This window comes from Brachyistius frenatus, unplaced genomic scaffold, assembly GCF_029030835.1.
Source record: "Brachyistius frenatus isolate BFR_SWC_R1_liver_20210118 unplaced genomic scaffold, ASM2903083v1 Contig_15, whole genome shotgun sequence".
NCBI lineage: Eukaryota > Metazoa > Chordata > Actinopteri > Embiotocidae > Brachyistius > Brachyistius frenatus.
The window spans coordinates 3526997-3553621 of record NW_027210614.1 but is presented as its reverse complement, the minus strand read 5'-3'; the positions used below and the strand labels follow the sequence as shown (position 1 = coordinate 3553621).

The 26625-nt window shown below is 39.0% G+C and overlaps 1 protein-coding gene across 2 annotated transcripts; it reads left to right on the top strand.

Annotated features, from left to right (window-relative positions):
* The first annotated feature begins 3945 nt into the window (after positions 1 to 3945).
* On the top strand, positions 3946 to 26208 carry syt9a (synaptotagmin IXa). 2 transcript variants are annotated; one of them, XM_069693634.1, is made up of 7 exons: positions 3946 to 4614; positions 11342 to 11837; positions 12824 to 13379; positions 20923 to 21043; positions 21140 to 21311; positions 21573 to 21702; positions 25552 to 26208. In XM_069693634.1, exons 1-7 carry the CDS (start codon positions 4467 to 4469, stop codon positions 25618 to 25620), a joined length of 1692 nt encoding a protein of 563 aa, XP_069549735.1. In that variant the 5' UTR covers positions 3946 to 4466; the 3' UTR covers positions 25621 to 26208. The 2 variants fall into 2 exon arrangements, with proteins under 2 accessions (XP_069549735.1, XP_069549736.1); XM_069693635.1 differs by lacking the exon at positions 25552 to 26208 and having other exon boundaries at positions 21573 to 21711.
* Positions 26209 to 26625: the final 417 nt, after the last annotated feature.

Genomic DNA, 26625 nt, shown 5'->3' with positions numbered 1-26625 from the left:
CGCGATGATCCTCCTTTCCAAACTAGATTTCATCATAATTTATTCAAGAGAGTAATAGTGCTGCAGCCACAATTTGTCTCATTACCTGTTTTTTTACACATGCAAAACAAAGTTTAAGACTTTGAGATGTAAGGATTTAATTTGCAAAGAAAACTCCACAACTAAACACCAAAAACATAAAAATGTCTTATCTTAAATTAAGTAAAACTGTAAGTAAATAATAATTGTTTTCTATATTAAAAATGCCCATAGTAGAGTAAAAGAATGCCTGTGGTTTAGCTTTGATACACCAAAAATGTGTATCCAAATTGAATATTCTTAGTTTTTAAAATGTCAGTTTTTTGGAACTGTTCTGTCATCAATGGATGATAAATGTGTGGCACAAAAATCCCAGTCTGAGAAACCTCCATTGGCTTTATGAGGAGGATGTTTCCCCGAATTGCCTGAGTGTATTTTTTTTTCTCTAATTTACAGATTTTCCTTCTTATCCCCTCCCCCACACAAGTACATTATTCCGCTCTTCATATACACAGCATGATATCGCTCGCTGTCTCGCAGACACACACACCAACATATCTTGAATTGGCTTTGCCTTTGTGCTTTTGTTTTTTGAGACCCGTTGCTCAAGCCCTCAAGGCCACTGTGTTAGCCATACAGAAGAATGAAGACAGAAAGAGCAGTGGAGATGAGAAAGAATTCCACCCCATCCTCCTCCTCTCTGCACAGCTCCTCGAAGAAACACACTTTGTTTGATTCAAAGAATGCTGAAAGGCTTGGTCAGCACATGTGAGATTATGTGGAAAATAACTCGTAATGAATCTCTTGACCACTTTTGTAGTCCCATATATATTAAAGTATGCTGTTCTGCCCTGTCTATGACTGATGGATCCATGTGTCAAAGCGAGGCTTCATGTTCTCCCTCATTTGTCTAAGTAAAAGGAACACCACTGTCATATTACTGCAAGAATTGCTGTAATCCAGTATTCTTCATATACAGAAAGGTTTTAATTTAGAAACCCTATCTTAAAATAATTATATTCACACACTCTCTGGTAAGGTAGTGATTACAATGGAGCTTTTTTTTTTTTTTTAATACGATGATTCTTGTTATGTTGAGCATTTTAAACCAAAAGAAAACATTTTTGACAGCTCAATCTCAGGTTATCATACCTGGTCAGAAGATCAATACCACCAAGGCACCAAACTCCTGAAATGAATATGTTGAATTCTGCTGTAGCAATTAAGACAGAAGATAATCTGCTCAACAGTCTAAAGCCAGAGGTAGAAACTCATATGACCAGAAAGGGTTCTGCAGGATTCAGTTCTGGGACCCCTTCTTCCCACATACTAATTTTCTTCATGATTTTAATCATGTCACATGGTTTTCATCCATACGCTGAAGATGCTCAATCAGTCTATTTTCCTTTCTATCTGAAACGCAGGTGGCATTGCAAGTGTGTGCTGGCAAATGTTGATTACTGGGTAATGGCTCACCACTTATAACTCATTCAAACCAGGACTCAGATGCTTCCCATTCCAAGAAAGAGCGGTTCTTTTATTAATCTTTCCTTTTTCATGGGAGAAATCATGGCCCTGTCTCCAAAATGAAATGGATGTGTTGATTGATTGACTGAGTGGCTGGTTGGTTGGCTGGTTCCAATCATGAAGTTGAATAGATTTGGAATTAACTCTCATTTTTTTGAGGGGGCATTGTATGCTTGTATTTGATTGTGACAGTGGAGATAGAGAGAAAATGTGATGAAAGTGAGCAGGTGGACGACATGCAGTAAAGATCTAGGACTTACTGCTCAGGACATTTACTCGCACATGGTATGAACCTTAACCACTTGGTTATCGAGTCTTCCCTGTAATAAACCCTTTCAATGTGTGCACCATCAATCATATAGTGTCTGATGTCAATTCAAAAAGGAACTTTAAGATTATTTTTCTAATCTCATTTGGGTCGTCATCTTCTTCTTGCTAAACCATAGCTAGTTATGAGTTGTGCCACTGAAGGTGGCACAGACTTAAATAAGGTGGACAGCCTTTGCAGGGTCAATAATTAAAAATGTCATCCTTCTCATTGGACTATTATTACTCTCTGAACATTACCCAACTATTGTTGATATGTTAACAGCTGACAAGAATCATACATATTACTTAAAAACAAAAGCAAAATAAAACAAACCAAAAAACCCAGAGAAACAGAGAGGTAGGAGATAGAAAGTAGCTTACGATGAAATAAGACAGTAAAAAGACAAATGGAAAATGAAATGGGGAGGACAGAAGTAGAAAATAAAGCATTAATGGATGATGTGGAGCAGAGAGGCTAACGGAATGAGACTTGAAGAGAAGTAATGAGTGAAGAGTGCCTGCTGTCTTTTACAGTTGCCATGGACACAAAAAAAGCTGACTTACTGATGTGAACCTTTTTTTTTGGATGGAAAACACACATGCTCAATAACCACACGTTACTGCCAGCATAACCACCATCAGCTACTTATCTTTCTAATTACAAAACATCCTCCTAGCTCCTGTTCAAAGAACAAATTCACATAAACAGCATCCTAACAACATTCACATGTTTTAGTGGGCAGAGATAAAGTCTTTAGGATGCTTGCTAAAGGTTCTCATTACAAAGTAAGGGAGTCAAGTCAAGTCAGTTTTACTAATATAGTCAATATCAGAAATTACAAATTCACCTCATGAGTCTTTTCAATCAGTACAGCGTACAACACCCTCTGTCCAGACCCACAATTCAAGGAGTGACACAACACAACACAACAAAAAACCTTCATCAGGGGAAAAAAAATGAAAGAGCACAATACAGCATTTGTAAGACAGCAGTGCACTAGAAAGAATGCACAACTCATTAGAAGTTGTGTTTAACTTTGATGGGAGATGACTGCTGAGCTCTTTGTTCATGGTGGAACAAGCATGTAACTCACCAACACAGCAAGCCCATTTATCTGTAATTTTTTTCACCCCTTTGTTCTGTTCTCTTAATATCTCTTTTTCTGTTTGTCCCTTTTAAAATTACAAGTACTAGCATGTGGGAGATCTTTAAGCTCTAAAATATAAATACAAGTATTTACATTATATTTTTTACCCTAGCGCCACACTCGGCATCCTCTTTGAACTCTCTTTCCTCTAGTATCCTCGTTACAGATTTTCATACAGTACACCCCAATTACATGAAGAGATCATTTCACATCATGCAAGAGACTGTTTCTCAGTGATCGTTACACTGATTAGCCTACAGTATATGTCTTTGTATGGCCCCTGTCACAAACTGCCTAGCTTCACTCATGGTGCCATACACACATCCATGCTATTAGTTTTTCTCCTGAAGAGTAGTGGTGTGCACCTTAAAATCACACTGACTCTATTATATAAATTAGTGGGCTTTTCAATCACTGAAATTAACTCAATGAAGGTGAAATTGACTGAGCCTTTAGAAAGGCTATGGCTATATACTGATGGGTAAATGCACAACAATACACTAATCCAAATATTAACATTGATTGTACCCTGAGGAACTTATAGGATTGATGATTATAATTATGCTCTAAGCACCCCAGAAACGATTAGAAATAATAGAAAATAAAGACAGGAAGATAAATAAACACCCTCTCTCTAAGAGCAGGAGCGTGCTCCCAATTTCTAATCAGTTTAGCCTATGGTAAAACAAATCACGGCTGTCACTGCTGCGGTTGTCTTGGCAGGACCGTGAAACGAAGAGAACACTGAAAAAAATAACTTCTCTCATCTGTGACAGGATTAATACCAATGTATACAGGAGACCTTATGTGAATGGCTTTTCGGTGATATTTCGCCTATGGTATCTCAAAGGGTAAAGTGATTTCACTAAGCGAAAAAAAAAAACCCATGTCATCCTCTGATTGGCCATGTGCAGGCACGTAAAACCACACGAGGCTCGACGGAGGAGAGCAGTAATAGGAGGTTGCTACAGGTAGTGGTGCTCGCAAAAGCAGCTATTTCTCCCTACTGTAAAGTGCTGCTCAACTTTCACCGGGATCGTTATTACTTGAAGGCGTAAAGACAAGGGACCACGGCGAACCACTGGCGCAAAGATTAATTATAGCGAGAATCCACGCACACTTCAGCACGTTGGACAGCGCACGACGCCGCAGAGGCGGTGCGTGGATTCAACCGGTGGCTTTTAAGCAGAGCAGCAGAGTGAGAGGACCGTGTGACTGAATGCTACATCAAAAAAAAAAAAAAAAGTCGTTTTACTCAACGTGGAAAAGATTTGTTTGAGTGTGTTTTCGCCCTTTCTAAAACAGAGCCCCTGTCGACTCCATCGTGTGTGGGAAGGCGTGCCGCTGGGTGAGTGGTTGACTACAGAAGCCGTGCTGAGTAGCGTGGAATAGGTGACTGTCAGGCGGGCGGAGTGGTGTGCTGGTGCCGAAGAGACCCTCCATTTATAAGGATGCTGGTGGGAAATGCCTGGAGACAGAGATGACGAGATTTGTCAAAAGGCACTTGAACTCCTGTCAGATCTTTGTTCCAAGGGGGAAGTGCAGAACGAAAACTGTCTGGATTTTATCTACTATTTCCGAGACCTCGCCAGGCCACGCTACACAGATTCAGGTGAGGCATTATGTGCACGCTTGATTCAAGGGTTGCATTGAATAGAACTGAAGTGAACGCGCATGTGACTTCTTTCATTGAACATCCTGCGTCTAAAATACAGCAGGTGGCCCAAGCTTGTCAGATCTGCACCATTCTCCTCTCACAATAATTATATCACCAACTATAACTTGTAAAAAAAATTATGTTGAGCTATTTGTCCACTTCATTCCTGACACGTGTGCACAGATGCTGGCCGTGACATCGTGTAGTGACAGAATGACAATCATCAGATAAAACTGGATTTAATCTCTACCTTGGATGAGTTGCGCCTGTATCTGCACTCGAGCAGTTACTATCGTGGCACACTTTGTGCATTCTACTTCTTTAAAAGTTCACCTCAGATTCAATTCCTCGTATTCGCTACATAGGCAACGTGAAGATTTTTTTTTTTTTTTTTTTTTTGCAAAACCAAAGCGGAAATTGAGTCATGTATGAAGAATTGATATGGGCACAGAGTCACGTTTCATCATTTCCAACCTGGAGGCTTACCATCTTCACCTGGATGGCATATGTATCCAAAATGAGTTTGTGTGTGTGTGTGTGTGTGTGTGTGTGTGTGTGTGTGTGTGTGTGTGTGTGTGTGTGTGTGTGTGTGTGTGTGTGTGTGTGTGTACAGAGAACAGAAAAAAGCGAAGGAGATAGCCTAATATGAAGAAGCATTCCTGCAGTCCTCCACACACCTAGTCCATTCATTTTGCTTCCATTCCATTATTATTAATGATTATTCTAAAAGCCTTTCCTTAATTACCACTCCATTCCCCTCGCTCTCACCCTCTTCATCCCTTTCCTACAACCTTTTCCTCCTTATTTCTGCTATTCCCCAATGTCTCATCTCTGCACTCTCCCTCATCCTTCATATTGGCCCATCCAGTCTCATCTTTTCTATTGTACTGACAGTTTCAGAAGTGGGATTGAGGGGGTGGGCAGAGGGGTTAGCCATTAGGATTTTTTGCATATAAGGTTTCATTTCAGTTCAGCTTGAATGTATTACCTAGCATGATGGCAGCATCCATAACAGGATGACAATGGAAACTGTGAAATGGCCCTCAGGGACAAATAAAGTGTTTTGAATTGAAATGGAATTAGATAAAAGAGAGAGGGCACATCATCTTTTGACCCAGAGTTCAGGGAGACTAGGTGGGATTCAGTGATTTTTTTTTAAGGGTAAAGCTTACATTTATGTGTTCTGCACAAACCTGCTGCACATGATATTGACTTGTAAACTACCCATTCTGGTAAGTTATTTATGATAGAAATATATCTTGTCAGTAAACAAAAGAGAATCAAAGTACACTTGTATTTTTTTTTTTTAAAGGAATAGTGAGACATTTTGAGAAATTTGTTTATTAGGTGTCTTACTGAGAGTTAGATGAGAAGACTGATACCATTTTCAGAAATGAGATCAGCAAGAAAGCAAATATGCACATTTCCAAAAATGTAGAATATTCCTCTAAGACTTAGAATGTGCACAACAATAAGTCCTCAAACTTATTTAACAGATTTAACAAAGACCATCAAATGCATGTAACCAACTTTCTATGAAGATAATAACGAGCAGTAGTCAGGGCCCTGGGAACAACCAGTCAGATCCACTCACATAACACACTTGTCTCCTCTGTCTGGATATTAACTATAAACTAAATATTGTAAAATTAAGCAATACAGTTTTTACTCAGAGAGGAAGATAGCAACATGTCAGAGGTAGAAGTCTCATATATTGCTTTTTCAGCACTTGCTTGCCTCCTACATTATTGCACCTTTGAAGGTCCTGTGCTCTAAAATTGGTCCTGACTCTTTGTTGTGATGCAGTCTCTGAATCTGTCCAGATGTCTATAGATTCCTCTCCACAGGCAGCACACAGGCAGCCTGCCAAACTGACTGTGGGATCATTGTCCTCAGATGGCAAGTCCCTCAATTTCTCCACATTATTCTCCCAAATCACACATACTCTGGTATTCACAGAATCTCACTGCACAGAGAGGACAGTTGGTCTGAGTTCTTGTGCGAGGTCTTATGACAGCGCCCACACACGGAGCCAGTCCTGTATTCAGCAGTGATGGTGGATTTGGAGAATAGGTGCTTCACAACTTGGTGAAAAACACAAAACTATTTTTGCCAAGTATTTTCAGATTTGTTGAGAGTGAAACAGTATTTTATGGTGGTGCAATATATTGTCTCACTTAGTTTTTTTAATGACCGAACAAAATGTTAAAACTAACAAAGTTTTACAGCATTTTTTTGAGAGTGTCAGATTTACATCAGATGAATAGTAGCACTTGCCAGGCATGATTCAGTTCAAGATGCTTTCTGGTTGCGTAAGATGTTCTGTGATTTGAGTTACTCTTCAAAAAACATGTGTTCTTCTCTTGGTGAGAAATCTGTCATATCAATATGATGAAACACTCAAAACAGAAACAGCACTGAAATCACACCAAGCTCTGTAAGTTGAAGCAGATGGGATATTTAAAAATGTTTTTAAATACTAAATAGCATGATTCTTAATATAAAATGATTTTAGTTAAAAAAAAAAATTGCAAAAAAACCAGCAGCGTATCTTGACAGCAAGGACCTTTTAATGATATAGTGTTCAACTATTTGAAAATAAAAAATAATGAGAGGATTAACTGTAATGAGTTTAGGGAATTGTTTATTCCTAATAAATTCATCATGCCTTCATAAGGACATAACAATGGCTCCTTAACACATGAAGATATAATAAAAGCCGAATTTAGCTATCAATCTGTTTTCAGAGCCTACAACTTATCACATGCACCATCTCTGTGTTACAAATTGATTCTCGCATGTGCAATACTACCAGTAATGATAACAGTCCAATTACAAAACATTGCTATCTTTTCAAGCCACTGATTGCTTTGCTTAATTGCACAAGCTCCTCATAAAGTTGGGGAGTCACTGAAAAGATACATGGAAAGCTTGTCAGCTCACAAAAAAGCATCTGATTGTTATTATCCATGCAGATTCTCTTTTCTGATAATTATGAGAGGAACGTCTTGATGTGATGCTCATTATGATATTACTGTTCTGTTAATATCATACCAGCATGCGTTTCATTTGATATCCTGGAATTTTTTTGGCTTGCAGAATGACAAATAGTGCTCATCAATGAAAGGGTAGTTACTGAGGAGAAACAATTAGCACTGTTTCTAAAAGTTGAAATGGGATCATTTTACTCATTGCAATGATTAAAGCATGTACACAGATTATACACTAATTACCTTTGTTGAGGTTCTTTTATTCTTACAGATCTTCATTAGCATTGTCTGTACATACATGGAGGACACAAAATTCCTTTGCTTTATTACTCTGGGTACCTAATAGCCTGTTGCATAGTCAGCACATACACTGGGAATGGCTCTGTATCACTGCCCTCGCACAGAGCGAGGCATAGCCAAAAATAGACATGGTCAGGCGGATACAGCAGACTGATGCTATTAAAATAACACTGTGCAAGAGCTTGGGCATTTCAGTAAGTAGATTTACCTCAAGAGTTGAAGATATTTAAATGCAATATATGAAAGTAAATGTAGCAGCAGGATGGAAGTTCATCAGCTGTGTCGCAGAAAAACTGACATGCAGAGACTTGCAGTGCACAAAACAGAGACAATAGGGAAAAGGTTAGCAGGTGGATTTAGGAGTCCGGTGGCTGGGATCAAAGCTCTGGGATAGAAAAAAGATGGGTGCCCTAGAAGCTGCAGATTGCCTGAGCTGGAAAGCTCATGTGGGTGGCCTCAATACTTAACAGTGGCGAAGCATGACAACTCAGGCTGACAGATTTGGGAATGGAAAATGATGAGGCAGAAGACTTTAGGGTGAGGGGCTAAGACAGGAGAAGTCAGGAAAGTGACCTGAGCACTGGAGATCGACGAGGCAGAAAAGTTTAGGTGGGCAGCCGAGGCACTGAAGTAGAAAAAAAGCTGCCTCTGACAAACAGAGGGTAGGACAGATGGGCAGAGATGCCCAGGAAGACAACCTAGATGCAGAAAGCATATGCAAACCTACAAAGCAGGGCAGGGGGTTTACAGGTTCTGGACAGAGAACAGAAGGGTGGCCCGGAGGCTTGAGAATTGCAGGACCGGACAAGCAAAAGACTCGAGACCACAGCATTTACCTGGTGGTCAAGAGACAGAACAGGCGAATGGCTGAGGTAACAAATGGAGGAACTGCTGTAAACCAGTGCAGTGGAGGACAGACAGGTAACCAGAGGTGTCTCCAGTTGGGATTGAATTGGTGGCTGGGGTACTGAGAAAAGACTGCTGGAAACCCATGTAGAAATCTGGTAAATGGAGTGAATGATTGGTGGCTGGCAGCTTGAGTAGGAGTGTCTACAACAGCAGCTGGCTGGGGACCTGAAGCAACCTACATATTCAGTCAGTTTAGGATCAGCCAGTTGTACAGTGGTCGTCAGCTAAAAACCAGAAGCAACGTGAGTGGGGAAGCGTAGTGGCTGACAGATTATATGGATGGGTGTTGGCAAGGGGGGTGCGTTTGATAATTACATTATTACGCGCACACAATAATTATTTAGTCTCAGAAATGTACTCCATCCATGTTATTATGTGATCCATACTAACCTAACTTCTACTGATGATGTTAATTAGCTGATATGAGTAGTTCGTGAAAAGACTGTGCTGAAGTGCTGAAGTACATTTAACTCTAAATGAAGGATCACAACACAAAATAGTTACTAAGATAGATATTGAACATCTTAGATATATCCTTTTCACAACAAAACACACTGCATGTCATTAATTTGTGACATTAATCAATATAAGTAAAATAGGAAAGTACACTTTAACTGTAATACACAAGGTATTCCAGTATATCATTTACTATTTAGATCTACCTACTCCAAAAATACAATTAACACTTTAATTGTGTTAATCACATGAGAATCACTGTTATTACTCACAAACATGATTTTGAACTCACAAGTCTGCTGCAGAAATTGACACATTACTTCTTTGGGGTCTCAGAGGCCCCAGCTGTAAAACATTGTTGAATACAATATATTTCTAAATGTTCCTCTGTTTGTGATTAGCATTTTCAATACTTTTTGCACAGTGTGCCTCCTCCGAAATCCTAAATGAGTCAATTTGGATCTCTTTAATCTCAGTTGTTTGTTTATTCGTAGAAGCTATGATAAGGGCTACATCTAATAAACCTCAAACACAAGTAACATACTCTTCATCAGGTGGGCAAGCCCAGTTTGAGGCAAAGAGAAGGGTTATTACTTGTCACGAGAACAGAAAAAGTGTTTCAAGGAAAAATCTATTTTGAAGTTATCCCACAACACAGAGGGAGTAAAGCAAATTTTAGCACAAGACAAATATAGTATGTTAATAATAGTGTGACCAAGTATTTCTTTTGCCAGGGATATATGAATTCCTTTTAGTTGTAAAAAGGTTAAAACAAAAATTCATGCACTTCTTGCATTGAGTCATGGCCTGGAGTGCAGCACTGCAGTTTCTGTGATATATCTTTTTAGAAAGAATGCTTTTGTGAAAAGTCACCCACTTCTTGAGAGCTCAGACGGTTCAGAAAGCACTTCATTCCTCTGTTGGTTCACACCTCATCTCCTTCTCCATGGTGACTTGCATACCTTGTGCTGGTGTAAACAAATGCACTGCAGGAATATTCAATGTATATGTCTGGTTGAACTGCCAGTAGTGGACTTTGTTGGTTAGTTTAACAAAACTCTTTGGAGGAATTTTGATTTTGATTTTCAAAAAAGCCCCTCAAGTCAACTTACTTAACTAAAATTGTCCTTACTTTCATAAGACACGTTTTACTTACTTAATTCAAGTTTACCTTAGTTACATAACTCAAGTTTACCTGACTCAAGTCTTACTTATACAATGTACTAAACAAAAATTTGACTTACTTAACTGAAGTTTTACCTGCTCATATAACTCAAGTTTATCGTACTTCACTCAAGTTTACCTTGCTTGCTTCACTAACGTTTTGCGTTCTCATTTAATTAAAGTTTACCTTACTTATGTAACCAGGTTTATCTTACTTAACTAAAGTTTACGTTACCAGGTAACTCAAGTTAACGTTACTTAAATAACTCAAGTTTTCCATACTTAACCTACCTAATTCAAGTTTTACTTGCTTAACTCAAGTTTGAATATACTGTTGTAACCATGGACTCAATAAAAAGAGGCTTAGCAATTTGAAACTGAGGATTTTTTTTTAAGTTGTTTCCTATAAAATAACAGCTCAATTCCTTGACAGTGTTACAATATGAATACACCATTCCTCCTCTGTTATCAGCAAAGAAATGGAAATTACAAGATGGGGCACACTCCACGGGAGGATCAGACATGAGGCTTCAATGGATGATTAAATAAATGCAAATAATCTTAATTCATCTTAATGAGGATTCTATATAAGAATTCATTAAAAAATACAATTACAAAATCCAAAACAACCTCCAGGTCACAACTCAGGTGAATGAAAAAACAATCTGCCTAACATGACACTCATTAATGTGATTGTAATAACACTATGATGCAATATTTATTAAGTTATGACATTTCTTAATATAGAAAAGTTGCTAATGATGTTGACTGTAAAGGGCAAAAGTGTAGCTTTGCAACAATGCAAAAAGCAACCTGAATTCCGTATCAGAGCCTGACTTCCCTTCTCTCTGTCTCCTTCTCAGATATATCAGTGAGTCTGTTGTCACTGGTAGTGACTGCCTGTGGCTTGGCCCTATTTGGGGTCTCCCTCTTTGTCTCTTGGAAGCTCTGCTGGATACCATGGAGGGAGGGTGGGCTCTCCCCCACCACCAAGGAGGCCCATGTCCACCTCAACCCCACCATGAGCCCTCTGCCCTCACAGCTTGCACCCAGACAGCCAGTTTACACAGCTGTGGACCCCCCAATGCACGTCCGCCGTGAGTCATCACACTGTTCCATGGCCAGAGAGCCCACTCCTGTGGCATCGGTTGTGTCAGTGGAGGTCCCTGTGACACCTGTATCACCCCCACCCGTGGTCATGGCCACGCCAGAGGCAGCTATGAAAATCAGCCACACATCTCCAGACATACCACTGGATGCCCAGAGTAAAACCCGGGAAAATGGGGTTCACACTAACCCTCGTATGCAGAGACAGACAACTGAAGCCCCACCCTCTGGTAACTCAATGTCTGAAATTGGGTGAGTTAAACGATTTGTTGATTTCTTAGCCTCAATCAGAACTATTACATTTTTTCCATAATGTGGAATATGTAAGAATTAAGTTCCATCTTTTAATAACACTTTGTACATTAAGAGGCAATAGTGAGCCATTGTAGCATCCAGGCAGCCTGCCCTGACTCTAGCTCTCTGTTTCAGCAGTTTGTTTGAATTTTCGTTTACTCTCACCATTAGTATTATTTTTTTTACAATGATTGAATGTAAAGTTAGAGTGTATGGCCACAGTAAGGATACTCTAAACAAGTGGTTAAGCCGATAGTTTACATTATGGCTTGCTTATCTCCATTTTCTGCAAGACAAAAGTAGCAAGAAAACAGCCACAGCACAACTATATATCAACTCCATTTGAAACGTATTTCGGTAGGCCCACAGTTTGTGTTTTCATTACCTGCACTAAATATTGATTTCAAATTGATCAAACAAGGTCTGCACATCTGGTTTGTTTGCTACGTAAAGTTTCCTTAATTTAGTTGATAGCTAGATGACGTGTCTGTCAACACTACTGCAAGACAAGAATGATATTATTGGGCAATTCAATTGAATTTGTCCCTTGCCAACATGTTTAAGATTGTTGGGTTCTATATCTGCACATGACAAATATGGCATGTTTGAAGGAAGGGAAATATTGTGATAATGGCAATTAAATTATGGTTAATGTATGATTCGGGTGTTGTAACCTAAAATCTTGGTGAAAGTTAGAAAACAGTACAGGTTAGGCGACTAAAACATTCACCCTAAACTCCACACTCTTACTTTCTGCCTAGCTATTTACAGGGAACACTAGTTCCTGCAGTGGCAAGCAATGTTGACACTAGACATAAATGATGCAGAATCGTCCATTATGTATGTACTGTAACTCCTGAAATATGCAGCTGATGTTTCTGCATGCCTTTTCTTCATCGTGTTAATGTTGTACAGTTATGCTTGTTGATTTCCTCTGTCGACAGACAAGGGTCCATTCGTAGACACATGAACCTCTCTAACCCAGACTTCAATGTGGCCCAGTTCCAAAGGCAGGACTCCCTCACTGGGATGGGCTTCGGCCTGGGCCGCCTCAAACCTGAGCTCTACAAACAGCGCTCCCTTGAGGGGGATGAAGGCAGTCGGAGAGGTGGGGGCTGCGGGCGCCTTCTCTTCATCCTTAAATTTGACTGCGACCTGGAACAATTAATAGTTAAGCTCCACAAAGCTGAGGACCTCCCAGCCAAGGATTTCTCTGGTACCTCTGACCCCTATGTTAAGATTTACCTGCTGCCTGATCGTATGACCAAGCACCAGACCAAGGTGCATCGCAAGACACTGAACCCTGTGTTTGATGAGGTCTTCCTGTTTCCTGTGGCATACTCTGAGCTTCCCACACGTAAGCTGCACTTCAGTGTCTATGACTTCGACCGCTTTTCGCGCCACGACATTATCGGTCAAGTGGTGGTGGACAACTTCCTAGATCTGGCAGATTTCCCCAGGGAGACAAAACTCTGCCGGGACATCCAGTATGTCTCCACGGTGAGCTAGCACTTCTGTTTTCCCTTCTAAATGATGTCATGTTCACTTCGATATGCCACGTTATATTTAACTTTAATTTTAAATTATATTAAAAAAAATTTACCACAAAAGACGAGAGGCATTTCATGTGTAACAGAATTGTTGCAACAATATTCAGAGTTACATTTGTATCCTTTCATTTCAGCACTAAGTGTCTCACATTGACAGTACAAAGTATAAAATAGAAAGGACTGTTTTTTCAACACACTTACCCGTCAGCGCTTACAAAATGAAAGAAATTATTAGTTTGAAGGAAAGGTGAAAAGGTCTAACTTTGAAAAAGAGGTTTTCTCTTGATTACTTTTCTGTGCCTATTTCTGCTGTTGAGATGGAGTCTTGTAGCAGGAAAGTACCTGATCAATACCAGACATAGTGATCACCATTAAATATTTTACTGGCTAGCCACTGCACAATACGTCTCAGACATCTCTACTGATATATAATAACTTGTCTGCATTTACTTTGCTGCTTTTAAATGCTTTGCAGAACAATTTGCAATGTTTTTTTTTTTTAAAGGGGCCAATAGCTAAGAAACATTGTGGGAGTTGTAGAAATGAAAAAAAAAAAAGAAAAAAGAAGAATAACCATGCAGAGTAAGATGCTGCTTTAAGATAGCTGTTGAAAATAATTCCTTCCCTTGATGACAGTTATTGCTGCAGAAGGTGTTACAAACAGAAGACACAGGTGAAGGACAGAGGCCTTTTATTAGTAAACACATTTACTGCACCTGGCACTACTTATCTAAATTCAGTGTGCACTGCTGGAACCAGCCTCTTAACATAAGTCAATTAAATGCTGTGAGAGTTGCTTAAGGTCAACAGGATTAAAGGCCTCTTTTCCTGTTACATTATTGACAGTCTGGGTGTGTTTGGACAGATATTTACCATATGTGAGGACCAATTTTGAGTGTTATGTATGTAAGCACAAATATGTTTTATGTGTGTAAGTGTGCCTGTGTATGAGAGAGAGAGAGAGAGAGAGAGAGAGAGAGAGAGAGAGAGAGAGAGAGAGAGAGAGAGAGAGAGAGAGAGAAACAGAGAGATAGAGACAGACAGAGAAAGAGACACAGAGAGAGATAGACAGAGACAGACAGAGCGACAGAGAGAGATGGAGAGAGAGAGAGAGACACAGAGAGACAGATAGACAGAGAGAGAGACAGAGAGAAAGACAGAGACAGAAAGAGACACAGAGAGATAGATACAGAGAGACAGAGAGACAGATAGACAGAGAGAGACAGAGAGAAAGACAGAGACAGAAAGAGACACAGATAGATAGATACAGAGAGAAAGATGGAGACAGAGACAGACAGTGAGAGAGACGGAGAGAGAGATAGACAGAGAGAGAGAGAGAGACAGACAGACAGACAGACAGGCAGACAGACAGACAGACAGACAGACAGACAAAGAGAGAGAGACAGAGAGAGACAGCTGAGAGAGAGAGAGAGAGAGACAGAGACCTGAGAGACAGAGATACAGAGGGAGAGAGACAGAGGGGAGAGAGAGACAGAGAGAGGACAGACAGAGAGAGAGAGAGAGAGAGGCAGAGAGACAGACAAACAAAGACAGAGGCAGTGAGAGAGAGACAGAGAGAGAGACTGAGTGACTTTTGTTAGTCTGCTTTACTGGTCATCTTGCTGTCATTGTCCCCAATGGTCAGAGCTAGCTCTTTATCATGTTTTTATTGTTCCCTTTCAGTAATTCCCTGACCAGCTGTTAGACTTCTGACAAGTATATTGTGTAATATGAAATATCTTCAGATATTTAAGTTTATATGCCTCCAGTGATGCGTTCATTGACAGGCATCTCAGTGTGTGAGCTTAACTAGATGTAACATGGTATTGATTTCAATCCTCATGGCATGCGTTTGTTGCATTAATGAGACTCCAGGCCATTGACTGTTGCAGACAATTCATTTTATCCAGAGGGTCTCAATAAACCAAGATCGATGAGGCACAGCTGTTTAAAGAAGAACTGTGTATTAAAACTACATCGGTTGCATTTTCATGGCTCCCATCCTTGGTTAGACTGGCTGTGATGACATTTTGCTGGTAGAAGTAATTGCTGAAATTTTGGTTGAAACATGACAACACTGCTAACAATACTTTGACTATTGCTGAACTGCAATAACAACTATCGGTCACTCTTTAGCAAAACATGAATTCAGTTCTACAGTGTTGAGAGCAGCAAAGTTAATAAGCAAAGCATCCTCAGCCTCAGTTGGTGTCCAAGCTTTGTGACCTGCAGCTCTGCTCCTCACAGCATTCGCAAATGTCTGCACCACTTAGTTACCCCAATTTGTGCACCTAACTAATCCACCTGTCAATCCAGGCTAAATATAGACACCATAGTATTGTGATGTATGGACTTTAGCACAGAAAAGAAAAATGTAACGGTCAAAACTTGTAAACATGTTTTTCTGCTTTAGTCTCTGACATAAGAGAGTTGCATCTTTTGATTTACATATTTGTTCATATATTCATATTCATGCTGCCCTTTAGAGAAACTGCTTAATTCATTTTAAGTCATTGTAATCATTTTTATTAGACCTATATTTGTATACCTACCAGATAGTCATGCTTTACACGTAATGTAGGCACCTACTGAACATGTTTTGGTAAATGTGTGTTCAAACTGTAATTTTCTGTAAAATAGGAAAACAAAAATTAAACCCAGTGTTTTTCTACATGAATCTACCTGTTTATATTATATATCTATATCTATATCTATATATATATACAAAATAAAATCAAGGACAAGCTTAGAAAAGACAACATTTGAGTTACATTATGGTACTAGACTACATACCTTAAATCTGGCCATTGTTTTTTTTTTTTTTGAAGACCATTCAGTCTTAAGAGTTCATGAACTTACACAAAAACGTTTCACTAAGATTTTCCATAATCATACAAATGTATTGCCACAACTGGGGTTTCACAGTTTGCAAAAGTAAGTAGGGATTAGAGTGATCAGTGAGGTGATTCTGCCAATAAATAGCTATGAGCCAAAATAAAAAGACTACCCCTGCCTAATATGTAGCTACTCCGTTGCAATCAACCGAAACACCTCCAACCTGCCAAGACTTGTTCGGTTGTTATTCAGTCTGCCGTGTGGCCCTTGTCAGTCACGTAGAGCTTTTCACCTGCCCTTTTTCTATTGAATCCAGCATGTTGACTACAGGAGACAGCTGTTGACTTACCATCTAAGATATCCCAGACCTTGACATGTGCCATTATCATGACATGATCAACAGTATTCACTTTATCTGTGAGTTTTCAAAGGGTTTGGCTAGTTGATGGAAAAGCTTAGACACAGTGGGATCCATCAGTTAAAATGATGCCATTTTGATCATTAACCTTTCAACACTATGATGAATGGTGTTTTATGATGTTCGGTGTGCCGTACAGCTGGCATGCATTTGTCCCTTTATTTATTTCCCGTCATTATGGGTGCTGCATTTGTCCATACAAACTACTGTCCTTGGTAAAGGAATAGCAACCAGTTCTTTCTCCCTGATTGATCTTCTGTTCTGTTTCGTCTTATTGAAATTTAGACATCTGTTTTTGTGATGTTTTTGGTGCTACGATTTGTCTGTCTATTTTGTAACTTTTTGCAATTGATACCAACTGGTTTAATTCACAAAGTCTCAGATACAGTGTGCCACAGACCATTAACAGCTTCGTACTCATGGCCTCTAAAAATACTAACAGCCAGAATCTTTCTGCTTTTCTGTCTCTTACTTTCTCCATTTCTTTCTCTCTCTCTGTCACTCACACACAGACAGCCTTAATACAGTGTGTGAAATGGTAGAGGTGCTCATAGCAAGACAAATAAAGACTTAGACAGCTCTGAAAATTCATGAAAATATGTGGAAAAAAGGTTAAAAACTTCCCTTTTATTTAGGTTTAATTAGCAGCAGTTTGCAGTTTGATCGATGTTTGCTGATCCCTGTCTTGTGAGGATTCATCAATTCATACTAGTCATAGTTTTACATAGTTATACTTTCACAGATAGGTTTAAATGTACATACGCAGTTTCTGCAGTAAGAATGGTCATGCCAGGAGAGTTTGCCAAAAAGGAAAGGCAGTGTGAAACAGATGCACACTGACATTTGCTCTTATCTTGAACATTTAAGGCAATATCTTTGCAATGCAAAAACAAATTAACCTTGTTTCTAATAATGACAGTGGCAAAGAATTGATCTATAATTGTGAGTCTTTTACAAATGTGATCATTAGGGCAGAATTCTTCTTTATTTACCTCAAGATAACTACTTTTGGGATTAAATTGGCTCAATAAATAAATTGAAATGAACAGATAGTGGGCAAGCAGGAGATGCTAAAAAAAAAAAAAACAACAACAACAAAAAAACAGCTTGAGTGGGCCAGATAGAGACTTCAGGGGAAATATTGACAAAAATATTGATATTTTTGGGTAAATTCTCAAGATATGGTTGTTGTGTTGGTCAGTGCTGACAGTTGTGCCCATTATTATTGATTGTTAATCCGTTTGAACTTGTTGGAACAGAATGGTATGTGGCAGGTGGTTGATGGGAACCAGTGATTCACAGAATCTTGTATGCTCCAATCTCACACTTCTCTACTCATGCACACAAACATGCACACACACATACAGAACACAAAGACTCTTACGCCTGCTGAAATGCTATTTTTCTCAGACATCTGCACACATGCCCCAGACTTACTGTCTGTCCTCACAGATGAACTGATTATATCTGTGCACCAGAAGCCCTGTGGGATGTTTTGTAACCACTGCAGTATAGCTCACTTGTCATATTCATTATGCAGTCACAGACTTCGCTTAGTAGAAATGACAGGATTGTCATTAAGTCCTGATTGCCACTGTGTCTAATATTGGACCAACCATATTGTTGGTTTAATTCACAGATTTGGCTTGATTAGCCAGAAGCATATTGTACGTTAATGAAAGAGCGTCTGTTATTTTTCTGCTTTTACTGTTGCCGTGACGAAGAAGGTTGCATAATTTTAAAGAAGTATAATTTAAATTCACATCACGGTTCAACCCTAACCCAAGTGTTTTTTGTGCCTCGACCTACCCCGGGGGGCTAATTTAAGAAACTCTCACGTGGGTCGTGATGTTTGTATGAGGTGGAGGATTTGTTGAAAGCTTTATAATAACTCTTAAAATAAGCTTGTTTTTGGTTTTATTCATCATTTTGAGGTTGTTGGCTGCTGGATAAGAACAGTGGGCCTCATTCACTAACAGTGCGTACGCACAAATCTATGCTTAAACCATGCGTACGAATATTTGACGCACAAATCTGGAATTCATCAATGTTTTCTTTCTTCCTAAGTAATAGTGTAGGCCCATAAATATGTTGTTATTAAAATATATTTTCATACAAAGTGGGATGTAATTTCAGCTCTATGCTGGAGACAGTACAGAGGTCCGCAGTGATTTCAAAACTGGACTATCTGAAAACACTTTGTCGTACAGAGGAACGACAGGTATCATCAGAAAGGGTGAGTTCTGCTGTTTCTTTAGAGTACGAGATGGACGGAGCCCGTCATGCAGTGTAACGACGACACAACTTCAACTTCCATTATCTCCGCAACGCTTCGTTACACAGACGAGTCAACGACATTTTCCAGGGCTATCTGCTTTATCTCTCAATGATAAATACTCGCTGCGCTACTGCGTTCTTCGGGTTAACCTGCGCCACAGTGCGCACAGGGGACACAGCAGCCTCAGTAACGGCGCTTATGCGTCATTTTTTTTTTTTTTTTTTTTTTTTTTTTAAACCATAGTTACCATAGTTTCTGCTGTTGTGGATTTTTTCTTTAAAATGTTTGGTGCCATCTCTGTCAACTTCTCTTCACTTCACCGCTTTCTTCATGAAGCTGCACACAAACGCCTCTCCTTATGTGGAGAAACGGGGGCGTGGCAGAATGCTAATTGCAGAGCACAGACACTCGCCTGTCGATTTAGAATGATTCTGATTCACTAACATACGCACGGCTGTGAGAAGAAAATTGGCCGGTACGCACGTGTCATGAATCCCTCGGTGATTCTGCGTGCGCACTCACTTTGTGAGCGTAACAACATTACTACGCACATATTAGTGAATGAGGCCCAGTGTGCCTCAACTTTGAAATGTCAAGATCAATTCTGATTATCATAAACTGGGTGTGACGTTGAACCTGCAGGCGTTACATGCTGTTTGTGTGCCCAAGAGAAATTGTGAAGCACATGAAACACAGCGCTAATGTCTCTCTTCCCACTGGTTTATCGAGTGTGCACAAAGAGGATGGACCATGAAGCATGCAAAGCCCACAGGATCTTTCTGGGATACAGAATGCATTTTCTGGAGAGGTTGTCAGTTAATCCATCATGCAAATTAAAACAGCCTTTTACTGTGGCCTTGTTGAATAGTGGATCGTGATTCGAACTAAAGACCCATTTTAAGATACAAGGCATCTTAGAACTAAGGAGGGTAATTCTTAAAATGTTGTTTTTCTCTCTGTCCCTCACCTTCTCTTTTCACACTCACACATACGCAGTCATTCTCTGACAGATTGCTAATCAAAATAAGTGCCATCTCACAGAGTATGTGAATCTTGTGTGAAACACTTCCTCAAGACTTGCTGCAAAAATTAAATGCTATCAACTATGTTCTCTCCTGCTAGCAGATAGCCTATAGATCTGTCTCACTTAATGAGAGGAAAGAAATTACATTTCTGTCCCCTCCTCCCTTTTTACAGGTGTACTAGCTAAGCAATCTTTCAAAGCCAGCACATAGTATTCACTTTAATTTAGCTAAAAATCAATTGGTTATACTGTAAAACTCAAGCAGACCAAATTGCTAAATGTGTGTTACAAAGGCCCTTCACAAAAACTAATATAGTTTCGAAATTTATAATTATTATCTCAATCACAATTAAGGGAGCAGCTGTGAAAACTCAATGCAACACCATTGGACTTTAATTTTCAGGTTTTATGTTTTCACACTAATTAAACTGACTGAGCTTCCCTTTACAAATTATTAGACTGAGTTAACAGCAGATGACACCTGATTTAAAATACCAACACAATCTCCCCAACATAGCAGTAGATCAGCAAGAGAGTCTACTGTAGGAGTTGATATCTTCACCGCACACGTTTGTGTGCTTTTCTGGTTCTCACTTCTTCGGTGGAGTTATTTTAAGCACAAGCGATAAGTGAGCTGCAGCTGAGCACATGTCGGGTGAAATATGGGAGGCTTTTATTTGAGCAATGTGAAAGAAGAGAGTGTTCCTTGATTTAATAAAAACATACTTTAAAAAAATAATTATGAAAATGCATTCCAACTGTGTAAATAAATGTCGGATTATGACTTTTTTACATTTGGCTAGTGTGCAGTAATAAAAAGCAGCGGTACTACAAATTAGTGACTGTCGAGTTGCTTTAATCAATATAACATGATAAAAATGAGTAATACTGTACCATGAAGCTTATGTTATAGTGAATGTGTTTGTGTTGTTCTTTAGGATAATGTGGACCTTGGGGACCTGATGTTTTCACTCTGTTACTTGCCTACTGCGGGCAGATTGACCATCACCATGATAAAGGCACGCAATCTCAAGGCCATGGATATCACTGGTGCATCTGGTGATTAAAATCTGATATTCTCCATAACTGCACAGTCCCACCTGTTTCCTGAATGTAAAGGAATTCTTACCCTTCCCTTGTATCTCATTCTCCTAGATCCATATGTGAAGGTTTCACTCATGTGTGATGGTCGCAGACTGAAGAAGAGGAAGACATCGACAAAGAGGAACACTTTGAATCCAGTCTATAATGAGGCCATAGTCTTTGATGTCCCTCCAGAGAATATAGAGCAAATCAGCCTTTTGATTGCAGTGATGGACTACGACCGGTTAGGACATTTATATAAGCTATATTGTATTATGCACCTCTTTCTTTGCATGAGTCATTTTTAATTCTTACTTCCTCCGGGACAAGAAGGATTGCATATATTCAAAGAACATTGCAATTATTTTGTAAACTCCTTGTTTCTTTAAGATGGACAGCTTCAGTTTGTTTTTTTCACACTCAATATGTCATGCACCGTTATTTTTGGAATGCCGTGTAGGTCGTGATCACATTTTTTTTCTATCTCTCCCTCCTGCGCCTATAGTGTAGGCCACAACGAGGTCATTGGTGTGTGTCGAGTTGGCAATGATGCAGACAGCCTCGGTCGAGACCACTGGAGTGAAATGCTCACATATCCACGAAAACCTGTCGCCCATTGGCATCCTCTCGTTGAGGTGAGGTGAATTTACTGTGATGGGGTTCACTTGTGTTTCAGGGGCCTCATTTATAACGATTGCATATACACAAAACGGGGCCTGAAAGAGGCGTACGCCGCTCCACAAGGAAAAGTCTGGATTTATAAAAACAACCTTGAAGGGAAAATGTGCGCAGCTGTAAGCAAACATCCGTACCCATCCGTACGCACATTTTGGAAACGGGGAAAATTGGCAACACAGATGGTAAGTAGGCAAATTCAAGCCAGATTGTAAATGTGAAAGGCATCTTGATACGTATAATGAAGCTTCTCACACTTAATTTAATTTCACTTCATATCACATCTTATTTGTGCATGGGTCCACTGCATCATTAACAGTTTAACCAGTAGGGTAATTTTTGCTCTTCACCTAATTATTCCATGAGCAACTTTTAATTGTAAATGGTAGAAGCAAATCTAAATCTCACATTTAATCCCGCTCATTATATCATGTCTCACCAACGTGTTCCTTTTCACCGCGTTAACGTTGCAAACTGTTTATCATCATTCTTTGTAAAAATCCAAGATAACATCAATTAACATCAGGCTAAAGAACTGCAGAACAGAGCGTCAGTTTTAAATATTTTCTCATTGTGCACATAATTTAATGCAGTTGTGTGTAAAAGTTCTTCCACTGTGCTCTCAGGCGCAGAGCGCAGCATAATGGCGACATCGCAGTGGGACTTCTATCACTGCAGGCAAAATGTTGCCACTCAGTATTTTGTTTTTGTTTTTGATCCCACAGCTGTGACCACCACAAAATGATGAGCTTCATATCAACCACCTTGTCCACAAGCAGCTCAATTTCTGTGTTGGAAATATTTCATTTCTGGGTTTTCCTCTCCATTGTTGATACGATTCACCGAAGAACCTCTGACCCACATGGCTAATCAATCTTTATAATCTTTGCACTGACCGTTTATGCTTAAATGCCAGCATGTTGAAATCAGGATATGAGGCTAATCTATGTGTGTACATTTCCACGTAGATTGCGATTTACAAAAGGAACATTGCGTGCACGGTTTTATAAATCGGAATATTTTTTTGCGCACATACAGTTTTAGTGTGGATCCTCCACAATGTATTATAAATGAGGCCCCAGGTTTTTAACATGAACATATTTTGTTTCTGCTGGCTGAAATTTGCAATGGCTACTGTCAAACATACGGCAAACTGTTATAAAAGTTGACACTTGTCGGCTCCAGTCCTCAGGCAGAAATAGGTTCAATCTAAATGACAGTGGAACATTTGGTAGTTGATCATCTTGCTACTCCCAAAATCCAACTATGACAATCCTGAGACCCTTAAAGATCTGATGTAATGAACCATTGCAGTCAGCTGCTATACAATTCTTATTTTATTGTGATTATTTTTTTCACCTTCATTGGTGGGGTTTGTTAGAACAGCCAGGGCATAGAAAATGTACTGTACATTTTCAAAAAAAGATATTGGATAAGATAAAGTTTTACTTAACTTTGTGATAGATAAACTGTAGGGCAGCTATAATAAGGGGAGGCAGTAAAGGCATTTCAATACAATGTACAATATTCAACAATATATACTATAGTGTAAAAAAGGAAATATTAAAGTAAGATAAACCAGTTCCTGAAACTGTTAGATTTATAACAAAAAAGTCCAATAACAGTGTTGTGTTGAGGTTTGAGGGGACTACTGGAAGACAAACTGTACTATAAGTTAGCAAGAGATTGGCTTATTACTGTCCAATTATTAAAGCACAGGGAGCTCATTAGTATTCAGTGATACAGTAGTGTTGTTACAATGAGGCTGTGAAAAAAATATTGGTCAGTGGTAATGGAAATATGATTGTAAGCTAAAGAAGTCAAAAGTGAAGAAAAACAGAAATAATATAAACTGAAAAGAGGCCTGGGAAGTTCAGACACATGTATCTGATTTAATAATCTTCAGTGTAGAGAAAGTGGTTATCTCCAAAAAGTCCAAGAGGGATGATGTTATTTTATTTTATGATGTTTAAGTGCATATCTGGGTTTTATGGCTGAAAAAGTCTGCTCTGGACCAGATCAAATCTTCTGTCAAAGTTATCATGGCAATGTACATTTCCTACAGTAAATGTCTGACACAAAAAAAAGACACTTTTAAGGTTGCAGTTATCTTCATAAGTTACTAGTATGACAGGTTGCTGGAGACACCTTGTCTTTGACAGTTGGGGTACATATGGTTCCAGAAGAAAGCTATTCAGGTCTGTGGGCAGGTCACATTCTTAATATGTGGCAAATAAAATGAACAATAACCCCGATATCTAACTTTGAAAAAAAAAAAAAAGATTTACTGGGGATTGCAGAAAACAGAAAGTAGGTGAGTCAGAGAACTTGACAATCTATGGAACTGATATTCTGACTGCAGAATAAGAAGTCACACTGGGAAGTTAGAGGATGGTATCTCTGACCTGTGCACTCAGCCAAAAAGAATGGCTGTATTGTGTGTATTTGCGAGATTCATGAGCAAAGAAACAGTGAGTGTCAGAGAAAACTGGAAATTGAATTTGCCATGTTTCTTTCCAGGCTAACAGTGTATGTAATACTTTGACATATTCACTGGAACCAAAGGAAAACAGTTATTCCTCCCAAATCATTTCAGTCAAAGTTTCAAAGTCTCAAAGAGGTGTCCTGGGAAAACTACATTTCTAGGAGGCTACGTCATCGAATTCCACAAAGGACTTCCAATGTCTAGTATCCTTTGTTATTCTACCATGACCAGAATCCTTGGTTCAGAGAATTGTCAAGGATGCCAGAGGTTACCATATTTTGACCAGCTGGGGTGGAGCTGACTGAAAGCCTGAAGACACCATGCATGCCCATGTATAGAGGAAACCTGACTGTATCCCAGACATGTCCCGCCCCCAAACGTGCCTTTACTTTGAGGCTTAACATGTAATACATTTTGAATTATTTCCCGAGGGCCATCAGAACACTGATCAGAAGGAGTGGATTCAGCTGTTGACAAAAATGACTTTATTGAATTTGTATTTAATGATAGACCGTGATGCTTTATAATGGGAGTCTATTGAAGCAAGAGTTTTTGGGCGGTAGCCCCTTGCTGCCATCAGTGGTACGTATTGCATTTTCAGACACTGCCGCTTCACTTTTTAGACTCAGCGACTACGTCCATTTATATATATGGGGGATATATAAGGATAGCACAACAGCGTGTAGTGATAATGCCCCATCAGGTTGCAATTCTCCATTGAAACAAAGAAGAAAAAGGAGAATGATGCACACCTGCACACACCTGCTAGACTGTTCTATTTTGTGGGTTCCAAATGGAAGCAATATTTTTTTTCTCATCATCTAACGTACCCATCCTACCAAAGACGCATCCTTTAGATTAAGAAACACCGTATCTTCACAGGCCCTTTATCCTCATGCAACTCACAAAACAGCAAAACGCTGTCGTCCTAACATGCCGCGAGGTTTCAAATGCAGCTCTGTTTATGCATTTGTATACAAACTAAACCACTTTATCAGCAAAAGCCTTTATCCTTTTGCTTGCATTTGGCAAACTGAACAGTCACATTATTGCAGTCTGTTCCAATAAACTTCAGTGAATACATAAATAAACTCACTTGAAAAAAATCTAAAATGAAATGGCAGACATTCACTGTTTGTTTTACTGCTCAATTCACAACTCTGTAGGTGGTAAGTACATTTGTTTGGAGGTATCGAGATGAAAGGTTTGAATCATTTTTTTAAATTGTCGCTAGTTTTATTTTATGATTGTTCTGATAACTTCTGAGAGCGAAGGGTTTTTTGCACATCGCTTACTCTTTTTTTTTTTTTTTTTTTTTTTGCAGTACCAGGGGACCACAGGTAGTAGCCAAGGAGGATCCTGTAATTCTCTGAAGACACCTCCCTCGCCGTAGCCTTGAGCAACAATTCACATAAGAGCATTGTTCAATCTGAAGCTTCTGCTGTACCTTTGGACAGCGGAACTGCTGAGTGTTGCTCACATATGGTCCGAACAGGAAAATGCAGACATCCATAAACAACTATGGAAAAGAGAGACACTATAACTGTCTTGAGCTCTGCTCAGTTGGATCAGTTGCATGTTGAATGACCACGAAAATGTATATTTTCTTTTCTATAATGTCCCATTAGAAAACAACAGGCATGTGCAGACATTTTAAGTCTGTGCTATTCCTGGGTTTATAATGTCATTACTGTTTTTTACATAGTCCTGTTACTTGTTTTAATGAAATGAGTCTGTATTTGCACAAATGTACTTACAACCAGTTGAACTGCCATACTTTTTTTTTTATTTGGTAGTGAATTGGTGCATGAGGTCATGGTTAAGTGGGATATCTTCTCCTCATTTGTTTGTTCTGTTTCTCTTTTTGGAATCTGAAGTGTTGTTCTGTCAATTGATGTGCAGTGAAAAGTTAATTTCTAGAGAAAGTATCTGTAAGTAAAATGTTGAATGTTATAAATAAATATGAATACATAAAAACCCACTGTTGATACAGTTCAGTTTTTGTGTGTATTACCTTTTGAATGTGCATCATATATATATATATATATATATGTTGGGGTTGTTGATTTTTTTTCTTTGTTTGTTTGTTTGCTTTACTTAATTTCAGGACATATAAGGTTAAAAAACACACTTCACCAGTTCTACAAAACAAAAATGTTATATTGAAATAAAAATTAAAACAGATTTAGAAAACAATTATGTCTCAAGAAGCTTATCATTCGTTTTAGAGCTTGTCAGTTTTACTCCAGTTTAAGATTAGTGTATTAGAAGTGCAATCCATAGAAGCCAATTGGATTTCTGAAACAGACAGCTTGTAAGCAGATTATAAATGCCTGAAGACACAGCTCTGAAATGAACATTTGCCAAAATTGCAATAAAGCAGTTTATGAAAATACAA

Bases quoted from the DNA above. Each gene is read 5' to 3' on its own strand.
- syt9a (XM_069693634.1), top strand. From the start codon at position 4,467: ATGCCTGGAGACAGAGATGACGAGATTTGTCAAAAGGCACTTGAACTC. The intron at 4,615-11,341 runs GTGAGGCATTAT...TCTCCTTCTCAG, and splicing joins GCCACGCTACACAGATTCAG to ATATATCAGTGAGTCTGTTG. The intron at 21,044-21,139 runs GTGATTAAAATC...TCATTCTCCTAG, and splicing joins GGATATCACTGGTGCATCTG to ATCCATATGTGAAGGTTTCA.